The sequence below is a fragment of the Aptenodytes forsteri genome, unplaced genomic scaffold (genome assembly GCF_000699145.1).
Source record: "Aptenodytes forsteri isolate BGI_AS27 unplaced genomic scaffold, ASM69914v1 Scaffold193, whole genome shotgun sequence".
Classification (NCBI taxonomy): Eukaryota; Metazoa; Chordata; class Aves; order Sphenisciformes; family Spheniscidae; genus Aptenodytes; species Aptenodytes forsteri.
In genome coordinates, this window is record NW_008795405.1 from 12800716 (window position 1) to 12814122 (window position 13407).

The 13407-nt window shown below is 34.5% G+C and overlaps 1 protein-coding gene across 3 annotated transcripts in view; it reads left to right on the plus strand.

The window, feature by feature from the left end:
* PAPOLA (poly(A) polymerase alpha) overlaps window positions 1-13407 on the plus strand; it is a 49039-nt gene that overhangs the window by 21784 nt on the left and 13848 nt on the right. For all 3 annotated transcript variants that reach the window (XM_009280817.1, XM_009280819.1, XM_009280818.2), the window contains 8 exons: window positions 1123-1212; window positions 1308-1446; window positions 2951-3023; window positions 4521-4641; window positions 5580-5664; window positions 10319-10372; window positions 11131-11250; window positions 12947-13056. In XM_009280817.1, the coding sequence (XP_009279092.1) occupies window positions 1123-1212; window positions 1308-1446; window positions 2951-3023; window positions 4521-4641; window positions 5580-5664; window positions 10319-10372; window positions 11131-11250; window positions 12947-13056 (792 nt within the window). The remainder of the gene's footprint in view (window positions 1-1122; window positions 1213-1307; window positions 1447-2950; window positions 3024-4520; window positions 4642-5579; window positions 5665-10318; window positions 10373-11130; window positions 11251-12946; window positions 13057-13407) is intronic.

Here is a 13407-nt window from a genome sequence, read left to right on the forward strand (position 1 = left end):
TCTGTTAATAAGTATCCTAGATTGTTTGATACAGTAGTTTATATGTGGACTTGACTGAAAATATAGCAACTCTATAGCTGGAAATGAAGTCATAGCCAGTTTTATATATCTTTTTGGCATGAAGGGTTGTTTCTTGTTGGCCAGATTTTTATAAAATTTATAAAATTTTTATAAAAATTATGAATTTTTTTTCTTTCATTTGGGTGCTGTCTAGAAATTAATGGGACTTGCAAGACTTCTGTGTGGAGCACTATCTATTTATGGAAATAAAGATGGGTGCATTTTTTTTAATTTGTATGTGTTTTAATATGCATAAATTGCTTCAGTGACAAATTGGGGATATCAAAATACTGTCAGTTTGAGGTCAGGTCTTTAGTAGTTTACCAGCTTGTGTAACCCTTAATTTCCTATAATACTGCAGCTTTAAAAATTGTTATTTATGTATGGGGTGGTAGGGGCTTCAGCCTGTATGCAACTTCGCAGGGAAGAGGAGTGTGTGAGATATCACTGACTTCTGCTATGAGCTGAAAACTTGATAATTTGGGATTACCACAGCAGCTTGCACTGTTTTGTGAAATTCACATTTGTGCAGTCTCTGAAATTCATACTTGCCTCTTACTTGCTTTGAAAGGAACTCCTAGTCTTAGATAATACTGTTTTCTTGCAACTGTTTAATAACAATGAACAACTATTTATTCTTGATTAAAAAAAAAAAATCAAGCAGTTAATATTGTCATCTGTAATATTATTCTTAAGCCTGAAAATATCCCATCAAAGTAATGATACAACTTGTATGTTTAAAAACTGTTCTTTTTAGCCTGTTCTCACAAACTCAAACAAAGCTTTGACCTATGACTTCCAGGTTTTCTGTAGGTCCATGAAGACTCATGCTTTTTTTAATTTGTCTGCACGTTCTGTGATACGCTGCATGTAATCTCATAACAGCAGAACTTAAAACTTGTATGTTTGTTAAACAGCTTGTGCAGTTCATTAATAACAGAAAATACGAAATGAGTTTCCAGCATGCTGATCTAAAAAGTTTGATAGCTTTGAAGGTGGGAGAGGGTAAGCAAGCAAAAAACTCTGGAGGCAGCAAGCGTAATGGATTCTTTCTTTTGGCAGGTTGCCGGGTAACCGATGAAATTCTGCATCTAGTACCAAACATTGACAACTTCAGGTTAACACTGAGAGCTATCAAACTGTGGGCAAAACGTAAGCAGTTCTATTCCAAAATTTGTGACGTTTTCATTAAGTCTTATGGTTACTGATAATTGTCTCCTTTTGTCTCTTTCCTTCTCAATCTACAGGCCACAACATCTATTCCAATATACTAGGTTTCCTTGGCGGTGTTTCCTGGGCTATGCTAGTAGCAAGAACTTGCCAGCTTTATCCAAATGCAATAGCATCAACTCTTGTACATAAATTTTTCTTGGTATTTTCTAAATGGTATGTTGTTTTTTTTTTTTAAATCTAGATTACACTAAAATAAAATTGTTTGTAGACACTAAATTTTAGTCCTGTTTTTATGGTATCATTTTCAGCTGTTACCAGATTAAGATGGTAGTTATAAGCATTGTTCTTGCTGCCAGAAAGTTGTTAGCTTGAGTTTTTCAATAAGTCACCCAACATGTCTTGTTCTTAAAGTATCCAAAACAAAAACATGTCTTGGTTCTTAAAGATCCAAAACAGTTTTTAATTAAAATTTTCTTAAGTATTTATTGTAACTCAACATTACTCTTCAGATAAAATACTTACATTGTGCAAAATAAGAGCAGACACCCCAAAATTTAAAGACTTTTAACATTCGACTAATGGGAAAAGGAGTTTTGTCAGTATCTGGCTTAGGCATACAGCTTAAATGCAGTTTAGGAGAACCAGTGGCAAAAGTGTGGGTTTTAATCTTGTCAGTGTGGAGAGGTAGGTGTTTTGGAATTACATATGGTTTCATACTCCTGAGCCAGTTACCTCAGAAAGATGGTTTGAATAACTCTGGGAACAATGGGAACGTTCCAGGTAAATTTAGAATGAATGGGACAAAAGTGTACTTTGCAGATTACAAATGAATACTGTTTTTCTTGAAAGAGCATGTCTGGATACCTGTATTCTTCATGAGACGTTGACAGATTTTAAGAATCATTGTACCAAGTTGTTGCTTTACTTCAAGTATAGTGTCTTTCCTTCTTAACGTGAAGATAATTTCCACAGTTTCACTGTCTTGAATCCATAGGCTTTATAGCCTTTTTGAGGTACCTAGTGTTTAGTAATATCTTGCCACACTAAATTAATAGAAGAAAATAGGTTGCAAGCTCTGTTTAATGTGTTCCTTATACTGCTGTCCATTTTATATGTGCATAGCATAGGAGCGTTAATGTACAAATACCAAGAGATTAACTGACTTCTACTCTTTATAGGAAGATAACTTTACTCATGGGAGTAGAGACGACTTGAAGAACAGAAGTGTTACTTTTCTTTCCTTTTTGGTGTTTCAGCATGGTTTCTTTCTGACTTGATTGTTTGTTTTTTTAACACATATGCTTTGTAATACTATAATGCTGTAATCATGCTGGCTGTTTCTTCTGTAGTCTGTCTGTGAAACAGCTAGCTTGAAGATGGACCCAACGTCAATCTTCATAGAGAAATTCCTCTTTGATAGGTATATTTCAAGAAGAATTTAGAGGAGTTTACTTCAGTTACCTAAGCCAGTGGTTATAAAGCTCCAAGACTACAGAAAATTCATTGTTCTGATGCTCTGGAGAAGCTAATTACAACTGTGTTGTAGTTCAGCAATACAGCTTATTTAAACAACCCCAGTTAGACCAGCTTAGTCTTGAGGAAATGATGCTTTACCTTGAAAGCAGAGTTAAGAAGGATCGCATTCAAAAGTATTGTTTGTTGAACATACATGGTTGTATCCAATAGTCTTATTCAGTGCTACAATCTTTTTGAACAGGGAATGGCCAAATCCAGTGCTATTGAAACAGCCAGAAGAATGCAATCTTAATTTGCCTGTATGGGACCCAAGGGTTAGTGTATTATTTTTTCCCCTATAAGTCACACTGTACAATAAATTCAGTTGCTTAAAGAATCCTAGGTGAACTTCATTTTGGGTTTATTAAACTTAATATTTTGGTATTATGTCTTTGTTATAAGTAACCTCTAGTTCTCCTGAGTGTGGAACAAAGTTAGCTTAATTTTCTAAACCGATCGCTTGAAGCACACTTGCTGAACGGTGTACTCTTTACTCCCAACTTTTGCAATAAGTGATCTTAATAAATACTCAGCATAATTAGATATACGCCTTAAAGCAATGCATTTTTGAAAAACTGCTTATATTAAAACGGTTTGCTTCTGACTTAAAACCTGTTACTTTTGCAAGTATATTGAATTCACTTCAATGCAACAGTCACAGCTGGATAGGTTCGTTTCCATATAGCTGTAGTAATGTGTCTTTTCATCTTGGACCAAAGAAGATCGTAACTTGAAGTCTTTATATTGTTTTGTATGTTATTTATAATATTTGATCTCCATCTTTGTAGCACTTATATTAAGGACATTGGACATTAATATTCTTCAGGCAGTCAATAAAACAGCTTGTAGGAGATGCACTGCTCACGTTCTGAGGTTTCAGTAGGGCATAGTGTGAATGTGTTCAATGCTGTTTAGTCAATTTTGGAATAGTTGGTGTTCAACTAATCTTTTGGCGAATAGTGTGAGCACCAGAGTTTGAGTTGTATGCCCTTTTGTACTTCAAATCTGTTTTTCTGGTTGACAAAAGTCCACGTTTAAATAATGTGAGACAGTTGAAAAAGTGTTCTTGAGTCTTACTGTTATTCCTGGGATAGGGGGTTGAGGTTAGTGTGTGATGAGCACTGTCTGAGTTGTAGCTAAACAAAGTGGGGTAAGTGAATGACAGGATTTTATCTTTAATTTACCATCTACAAGATTGCTACCCTAATGCTATTTAAATGTATTTTGTGTGTGTATGTTTTGTCCCTTCTTTTTTGTTTCCCTGTGTGCCGTTTAATAAAAGATATGTTAACGCAAGTGATGCTTCTGTCAGGTTGCCTAGAGCCTCTCGTCTTAAGCTGGCTCTTTATTTTCAGTAGTGTTACAGAAATAAAGCATAAAATATTTTTCGCAAGGTCTGAAGACAGTCATTCTTCTGAAGGTGCTCATGTGGTGATAAGGTATCCTTGTTTTGATGTGATCACAAGCTAATTTCTATTAAAGAGAGAAATTGTTCTGTTCAGTTGGTATTTCTGGACTTAGAAATGCCTGCAACTTGATCTTGATGTGCTGACAGGTTACAGCCCTCCCACATCACTGTGGTTCAGAATGATGTCCTTTGTGAAAGCATTATCCTTTTTTTCTAAACTTTCGCTGAACTATTGGTAAACTTACTTGGTCTGCAAACTAAGGGCTCTTAGAACTTAAGACTCGGTTGTAGTAAAGGGAGAAATCCAAATTTGTTAACTCATGTGTATGCTTGAAGAAAACTGATTGGCTGTTGTTATATATAGGTAAACCCCAGTGATAGGTACCATCTTATGCCTATAATTACACCAGCATACCCACAGCAGAACTCTACCTACAATGTGTCCGTTTCCACACGGATGGTCATGGTTGAGGAATTTAAACAAGGTAAGTATTATCTTATGATCTCTATATAAATGTTTTCAAATGGATTTAAAATAGTTCCATTGTGGGTATGCTTTGTGAGGGGGGAGGTGGGAGGATGTTAAATAGTTTCTTGACATGATACTCTCTTCCAAGGGAGGTAGAACTTGGCCTGTTACACTTACATGGCTTAAAGTTCTGAATTCAGTAGAGACTTCTGCAGATCTGTCCTTCACTCTTAGAAACGGAGGGTAATTAATTAGGATGCCTTGTGCTCTGAAGATGAGAATTAAGGGTACAATATCGTTTTGTTTTGTTTATTTTAGTGGCTTTAGATTTTGGCATGCCACATGGAAGATTAGTGTAGTAATCCCACTTGATGGCTGTTTCTGAGCAAGTATAGTGTCTTGTATTAGGCCTAGAGATAAGTGCCCTAGATTTATCCTAGTAATCTACTTGGATAATTACAGTAGATAAGAGAAGATATTATCAAACCAAGGAGTAGACTTGATGCAGAGAGCAACTACCAGTAGCTCTCGGGCAGAGCAGTAGTTTGTCTCACTGTTTCTTTGCCTTGTTGTACAATGTCTTGCACAAGAGATGATTCAAGTACTGTAAGGAAGAAGATCTCTATCTTCTTTGGACTGAGTAGTTACTGTGGCATACACAAAAGATTAAACTGAGCTGTGTTACACTGCAAAGCAGAAATATGTGAAATCATCAGACTGAACAATTAACATTTCTAAACGTATTTTATTGAGGTTCTTTTTAATAATATGATTTGTATAATGATAATGACCATGTAAGGTATGACTGGAATATAAAGCTTGTTGATAAATTCCTTTGAATTTGAAGGGGGGAAATAATTCGTAGTAAACGTTGCTAAATTAATAAACTGTTTTTACTCTGGGTACTAAACTGTATTTTAAAAAAAAAAGTTTAAATGTTTTTTTATAATTTAGGTCTTGCTATCACAGATGAAATTTTGCTGAGTAAGGCAGAGTGGTCCAAACTTTTTGAAGCTCCAAACTTCTTTCAAAAGTACAAGTATGTATTTTATGGCATGGCAGAATATTTTAAGTTTTATCAGTTAAAATATCTAATGATGCTCTGTAGCACGGGATCTTAAATATACATACATTAGATTTCCAAAAAGTGTTTTGTTAGGATTTTTCTATACAGAGGGGAAGTGAATGCACTACTGTCCTTTCTCTTAGAAAATGAGTAATTTCCTCAGATACTTTTTTTTTTTGTCTTTAGCATGTATTTCAGAAACCTGTTAGTCTCTGACCAGATGTTTACAATGTCACCAGTTAACTATACAATTGGTATGCTACCAATAAAATTGAAGACATATCAGCTGGTTTGACTAACAGAAATGTTCTTTAGTGGTGTCAGTAAGCATTCTAAAAATGGGTCTTGCCTCCCAGGAAACAAGATATTAAAAGAACTAATTCTGAAGGTCAATATTTAAGACGAATACGTACTTGAAACTGTGTGTTTTCTTCTGTCAATACAGTCAACAGACCACTTTGATAATAAAAGATCACTTTGATAATAAAAGATACTTTTGCAATTGTGTTGACTAACTGCCAGATGTACTAGTTATTACTAGATTTTTTTCATTAAAGCTTAAGGCTTTTGGCTCTTTATTAATACTCTTTCACACCTAGCTTCTCTAATTTTGTGATGTCTCTAAGGGAAATACTGAAGTTCACACTTCACATTTTTAGAGTTTCTAGTAATATGCTTGTGGGGCAGAAGCTTGTTAAATGTATGTGGACTTGCTGAAAGTTGTATTTTTATAATAAATATGGATTATTAAAATACGGACTACATCTTCTTTGCCCTCAGTTGAAATTGGAGACCCATTTTTCTTGAATCAAGATCAAGTATATTTTACACTTGTTTCTGTGTTGGGTGGTTGGCTGGTTATGTACTAATCTAAACAAGATTGAAATATACAGTTCCCCCATTAAAAGAGACTGATGACCTTCATAATGTGTCTGTGTTTTGTTTCTATACCTCTTGCATGATAAAAGCTTTAAAACATTTGGATGGCTTTTATGTTGTACCTTGGAGATTAAGTTTGAAAACACTTAAAAGAGCACTGTAAATTTTTATTATTTTTTGAAGTTAAAAATGGGCTGCAGACAAATCAGTTTCTGCTCAAGAGGTTGCTAATAAGTTCCCTAGTACATTTTCTTTGTTTCTTTCAAAACTAGGAAAAAATAGGAAACATTAAATGTCATTTGAAATAATCTCCATTTTAATATAGGTTTTTTTGTGTACCAGCTTTAGCCATTTTACAGTTTTAGCAATAAAAGCTTCTCTTGCCAACATTAAATATCCAGGTTTTGTGTGTTTAGCACAAAATGTCTTTGTGCAATTTTTTTCTTTAACTGTGTGGAATGGTATTATGGAGCCTGCTTTAATTTAAATTACCCAAGGTTTTCTCTGTTTTACCTTAGTAAGTAAATTAAAAGGTTTGGTTAGTAACCTTTATGAAATAAAATCATTATATGCAGTCATCAGTATGCAATAAATGTGGCTCTTGGTTAAGTCTCCATCTGAAAGCTAGATGTTTTGGATTTTTTTTCCCGCTCCTCACACTCTCTTCCTGTTTAAATTGTAGATGCCTTGATTTGTTCCTGCTGAAATTCAGAGCAGTGCGTTGTGCTCTGCCAGATAAGAGAAGATCCGATCCTTGCTCTGAGACATACTTTTAAAAACATTTCCTTAGTAAAGCTATGCTTTCAGAGAAGAAATCTTTACCACTCTCAATGGCAATTAGTTGCTAAACATCTATGTTGATCGTAAACACTTTTAACTTGTTAGCCATGCTTAAAGTAAACAACCTTCAATGATGTGTGACTAAGGAAATCTGGAGGCTACTGCATACCTGCATGGCAGGAGCAGATTAGAAATTAGGAAAATTTTCTTATTTTTAAAATATCAGCAATTATTGGAGTTAAGGAGTTACAACATGTGTTACCTGCCTTTCACGTAGGTTTAAATTTTTCAGATGTGGGGGGAACAACAACAAAGAACATATACTTGCTGGGTATGGTGTTTTACAGGGAAATGACAAGCATAATTTCAAATGGATATAACATGAGTATGAAGTATTACATGAGAATGAAATTATTAGAGCTTAAAACCAAGAGGGAAGTATGGTCATGAGAGAAATAACACTCATTTAATGAGCTCTAGCATATTGTTCTCTGTTATAAAGACAGATATCCTGCTAAATAAGTAGAATATAAACATTGCCTTTTAAGAAGGTACTTTGAACGCTTGCCTTGATAGGACTTTATCTAAAGCACTGCATAATTGTTGTGGTTCAACCCTGAAACCAGGACAATATTTTAAAGTGTAAATCCTGGACAGCTTAATAAAGAAAATTGAAATGAACATGTGCAGGTGTTCTCAGTTTTTTCAGAAAGTAGTATGACTCTTAAAAATACTTTTGGTTTTTGTAGATACAGGTGTTAATGGTGTAAGACAATTCCATAATATCTACGTTAGGTTATTTGTATGAAAACATAATGCTAATAGGGAGACAGTGGGAGAGAAACAGCGCCAGTTTCTAAAAAACAAAAAAAACCAAAAAAGACCAAACTTCAAAATAATGCATCTAAAAATCACCATTGAGAGGTAGAAGCTTAACTTCAGAATTTCTTTTTCTTTAACATGAAGTAATGGATATTTCTGAATTAGACGTATTCTTTGTGATAAAATTACGAATGAAGAACTGTTAACAAATCTTGTCTTTGCAAAATTTATCAGTGAGACCTTGGACTCTCAAACTAAGTATGTCTTTTTATTTTTAACAGCTTGTGCTGTTTAAGTTTTACTGAAAATGGTAGTAGCAGATTTCCAGTGATTAATTCCCTCTCAGCTCTGTTTTAATAGTTGGGGGTTGTGGGGGGAGAAATTGCATCTTTTCTTTCTTTTTCAGCTAGCAGTACCTGAGTGAAAGTAGTTAATCACTATATTTATTTTCATAAATAAGGCTTAGGTTTTTTTCCTAGGTGCTCATCAGCTAGTTGAGGCTTTTAGACATAGCAAAATCAAATTTTTTTTTTTTTTAAATTGTTCTTCAGAAGTTTGTTTCAAAGAGCTGCTTTTAATAAGTAACAGGAAAATTAGTTTCTTCAAATACTTGCAGATTTGAGACTTGTCTCTTTCAGTTCATACGTGGTTAAAAACAACAAAAAGCTTAAGTTGTCTTTACTACTAAATGAGACATTCTGCAAGTGTGTGTGGTATGTATGATGTAGGAATCTTGTGGATGATAGTTGCATATTTAGTGCTCCTTAGAAGAAATTGATATTAGAAATTAGTAACTTCTCATACAGAATTTGAGTAAAGGACCCTTATTCTCTGTGGCTTTTTTTTTTTTAAAGGCATATAAATAATTGAGTCATGGTATCCTACAAGTAACTAAAATGAATATTTCAATAAGGTAACAGGAAAAACTCCTTAACATTTTTGTATGAAGCAGTTAATACTGCCAAAACGCAAAAAATAAGTAGATAAAATGCCTTATTCAGAGTGGGAAGAAGTTTCTCCAAATCTTTCTTTTCCAGTCCTCTTATTTCATTGACATTCTCTGACTGAATTCAAAGGACTGTAGCATTTAACAAGTTTTTTTTCTCATGCCACCTAAAGATAAGTACAGAAACATGTAGTTACTGATTTGGTCTGTTGATTTTGATTTACTGTTAAGATTTCAAGGCCTATAGCATCAGAGGACTCTTCTTGCACCATATTTTTTCACCATCATTGACCTTGTGTTCCTTTATGAGGTATATGTACCTAGGGTCTAATCCCTCATGTTACTACTGTTCTTTAAATCCTGCTCTGAAGATACCTAAATATACCGTATCAGTATAGAGTAAATGCCAAGTTGGATGACTTAGGATGTTAAAATAGACTTCCTAGCTAAACCTGACTGTAGACATGTAAAGTTCTCCCACCTCCCTCATTATGAACTCAAGTTAAAAGTAATCATCTCCCATTCCACTGTCCTTGGGCTTCTTTGTTTAAAATACCATTCTTGCTTTGTATACTGTTTCTTTGAAATTTACTGCCAGTGGGTATACACTGATTATCCTGGAATATAATTGAGAGCTTAAGAATTATCATCAGAGGAAACATTCCTTGTGAAGTTTCAGATAAGTGTCTTCAGACAATTCTAAAATGCAGATATAAAATTTTTAAATGACATTTGATAGTGTTATTTTTGACTGTGAGCAAATGCGTATGTGCTAACCACTCTTCTAACTGTTCAGAAATAATGTTGCGACTAAGACAACTGACGTATAGATGGTTGTGAACAATTGTTTTTACTTGCAAGGAATCTCTAGTAGTCAGTTGAATCCCTGATCTCATTAGGTATGGAAAGATCTGTACTGTTTTTCAACTAGTTCTATGTTCCTAGCCTTTTATTACAGTTACTGGTATTAAAGTGTAATTGCAAATGTTCCTAAAATCTGAAATGTTTTGAGAAGTCCATTAGTCACACGCTTGGGGGACATAGCCCCTTTGTCTACTTAACAATGCTTAATTTTATTATAGGGTATATACTTAATCTGTCGTTTGCAATGTAGAACTTACTGCAAAGTTTTAATATTAAGGTTTGAATGTCTAGTTTTAGAAGTATAAATAGAATAGCATATTGTCTTTATCTCCAAAGGCATTATATTGTACTTCTAGCAAGCGCACCGACAGAAAAACAGCGACTAGAATGGTGAGTATAATGCTTGCTATTTAAAAGAAAAACAAAAAACACCAAACAAAAACCTGTCAGCCTTGGACGCAAGGGAATATCTAGTGTATCTAGTATCTTTTTAAAGAAACAAAGTGGAGCTTCAGTGTTTCAAAATTAAATGGATGAAGATGGTACACTTCTGAAAACCAGTAAAAATCAAGAACCAGGGAGTGAAGGCTGTTGCTTGAATTTTGCTTCTTTACAGCACTCAGGTTCACTTTACAAATCTTGTTTTCTTAAACCTTATGCACTTTTTTGAAAACATACCTCCTCACACTGCTTATTAATCTCTCGAAATACTGTTTCTCAAAACAAAAATGCTTCTTTCCCTTGTTTCTGCTCTCTCTTATTAGAGAAGTTTTAAGTTTGTCAGGTATTGGGAATTTCTTCAACTTTAAAATTCATCATCTGAAGCCAAAATAATATTGGAGAAATATGTAGGAGTTTCTTGCTGACTGCCTTTTACTTGATGTGTAATGTCTTGCTATTTAATCCATTTGTAAAATCAGGCCATAATGAGAGCTTCAGGGCATTCTTAAGCTTCCCTTGCATTAGTTCTTGTAACGCATTCGCTTGGTTTATTCTGAATTAATCTTTCATGTATAGTGCACTAGTTTGTTTGTAGTCTCAAATATTAGTATAAGGAGAATGTTGAGGATTTTATCCTGATATATGATGTTAGATACTTCTATTATTTCATATTAATGAGAACTTGCTAATAAATGACATTTATGCAGGGTGGGCTTGGTGGAATCAAAAATCCGTATTCTAGTTGGAAACCTGGAGAAGAATGAATTCATTACACTGGCTCATGTGAATCCGCAGTCATTCCCAGCACCCAAGGAGAATCCTGACAAGTAAGCAAAACTGTTTTTTCATGTAATGGTGAGGAACTAACTTAGGTAAAATACCAATTCATTAATAAATAAAGTAGCATTTTTATAGAATCTTAAATGGATTAATTTTTAATGACAGCATCTAAAGGCAAACAGTTTTAAGCTCTTCTCAAGTACTATTTGTAAAATTAGATATTCTTTATTCTGTATAAGCACATCTTTAAGCAAGAAAATAACTTTAAGGAAAGAATATATTTTTGCTCATAACGGTATTAATTGCATAATTTCTTGCCAATAATCCATGTTAGCTACTGCTACTTAGCTGCTGTTGCTTGAGCATCTAGCATCAGTTGGTAAGACAGTTTTAATTATGAGGCAGCACTGAGAATCGCGTAGAACATCAGGCACGGTAGAACTGAAATCTTGAGTAACTAAGTACACTTGATGTTATTAAATTTAGCAGTTGAGATACATATCACTTCGAGTTGGTAATGGCTGATGTTAGAATTCCTCAGGATGTGGAAACAGTGGAGAGAATATCAAGCACTTCAAATTGTTTAGGATTATATGTTTTTCAATTCCTTCCCCCCTCTGCCATCCCCTCCTCCCCCACTCAAAACAATGGTCGCAGGTGTGTGGGCTAAAACCTCTTTTTAAGACTTTATTTCTAGATAGTGGTGTAACTAACTTGTAAGGAATCATATTTTTGTGTGGTGTGAGAATGGGGAAAAAATTTTTGTCTTCACTGGGAATATGTGGAAAGCCTTGTTTACCTTCCACACAGCCTTTTCCAGACATCAACTGCTTCAAGTGACAGTATGGTGCTACCTTTTTTTTAAGTTATATACATAAATTACGTGCATGTTCCAAGTGAAATTGGACAGAAGCAGGCACTACCTCTTCAGCACCATTTTAGTGGGTAAATACAGCTACAACTGCCTGCATGATCACAGGCTCCAATTAGCTGTTATTTCAGAGGACTTGATGCGGGCAACACTTTTAGGTAAGGTCATTTTCCCAATGTAAACAACGTATGTTCTTTCGCCTGCCTGCCCTAAATTTGTTCCTTGACTGATTGGAAAACAGTGTTCTTCTGAAATAGTCTTACAGGGAAAAGACATTTGAATTAAAACATTAAATGTCTTGAGCTGCTATAGAAGTGTTACATTCTGTAATAGAGTGTAATAGTTCATCTTCCATGTATATTATGGGAAGGTGAGCTGTCAAAGGGAGGCTCTCCTTACCTGAAAACTGCACTTTGTGGTCAGTTACAGCTAAGAAATTTCAGAGTTGAAGACGAGTTTAGGTGGCAAAATGGAAGTTGTTTAGTCAGGGTATAGATTCTAATGACTTTCAGGGTCAGGTGCTGAAAATGTATCATCTCCTTTCAAATCTGTTTCCTTTACAGTTGCGATGGCTAGTTGTAACTCCTAAAAATGAATCTATACAGAAGCACAGCTGAATGAAGTAATCTACTGATGATCTTAGCTCATTAAGTTGGCTGGAGATAGATGTGTCAGTGTTTCATGACGGTTTTTGTATTGCGAATGAAAAGGGAATGTCATTAAGTCAGCTTTGCTTTTTGCCTTTCTATGGCTAGCTCCCCATTGCTAGTGGAGCTAAAATGTACAACTGTTGTCTATTGCAGCAGATAACTTATTAGATTATTCAGTTCTTCTGTCAGTACTATATGACTGTTTTATATAAAATTTTCCAGGGAAGAATACCGTACAATGTGGGTGATTGGGTTGGTGTTTAAGAAAACCGAAAATTCTGAAAATTTAAGTGTTGATCTTACCTACGACATTCAGTCTTTTACAGACACAGGTGAGTTTTGCTCTGTAGATGTTCTGGTATTAATAAACTTGTTGAAGTTATTGTCTTTGTTCATAATGTAGTCTGTTTCAGTAGTAGGATCATATCTAGACATAGGGTAGAAGGATTCAGCTAAGGAGTTAGGGTGTTATTTAATGAAATACAGTTTTAATGAGTTTTAATGCTTCTAGACACTTGAGACCAATCATTTTCAGTTTGTTTTCATTAAAACTGATTTAAATGATGCACACAAATCTTTCAGATCTCACTAAAAATGGTACGTTATATTGTGATCTTTATTAAACAGACAAATTGGTTATCATATGCAAACTACCTAGCCTAACCTCATTCTGACAATATGTG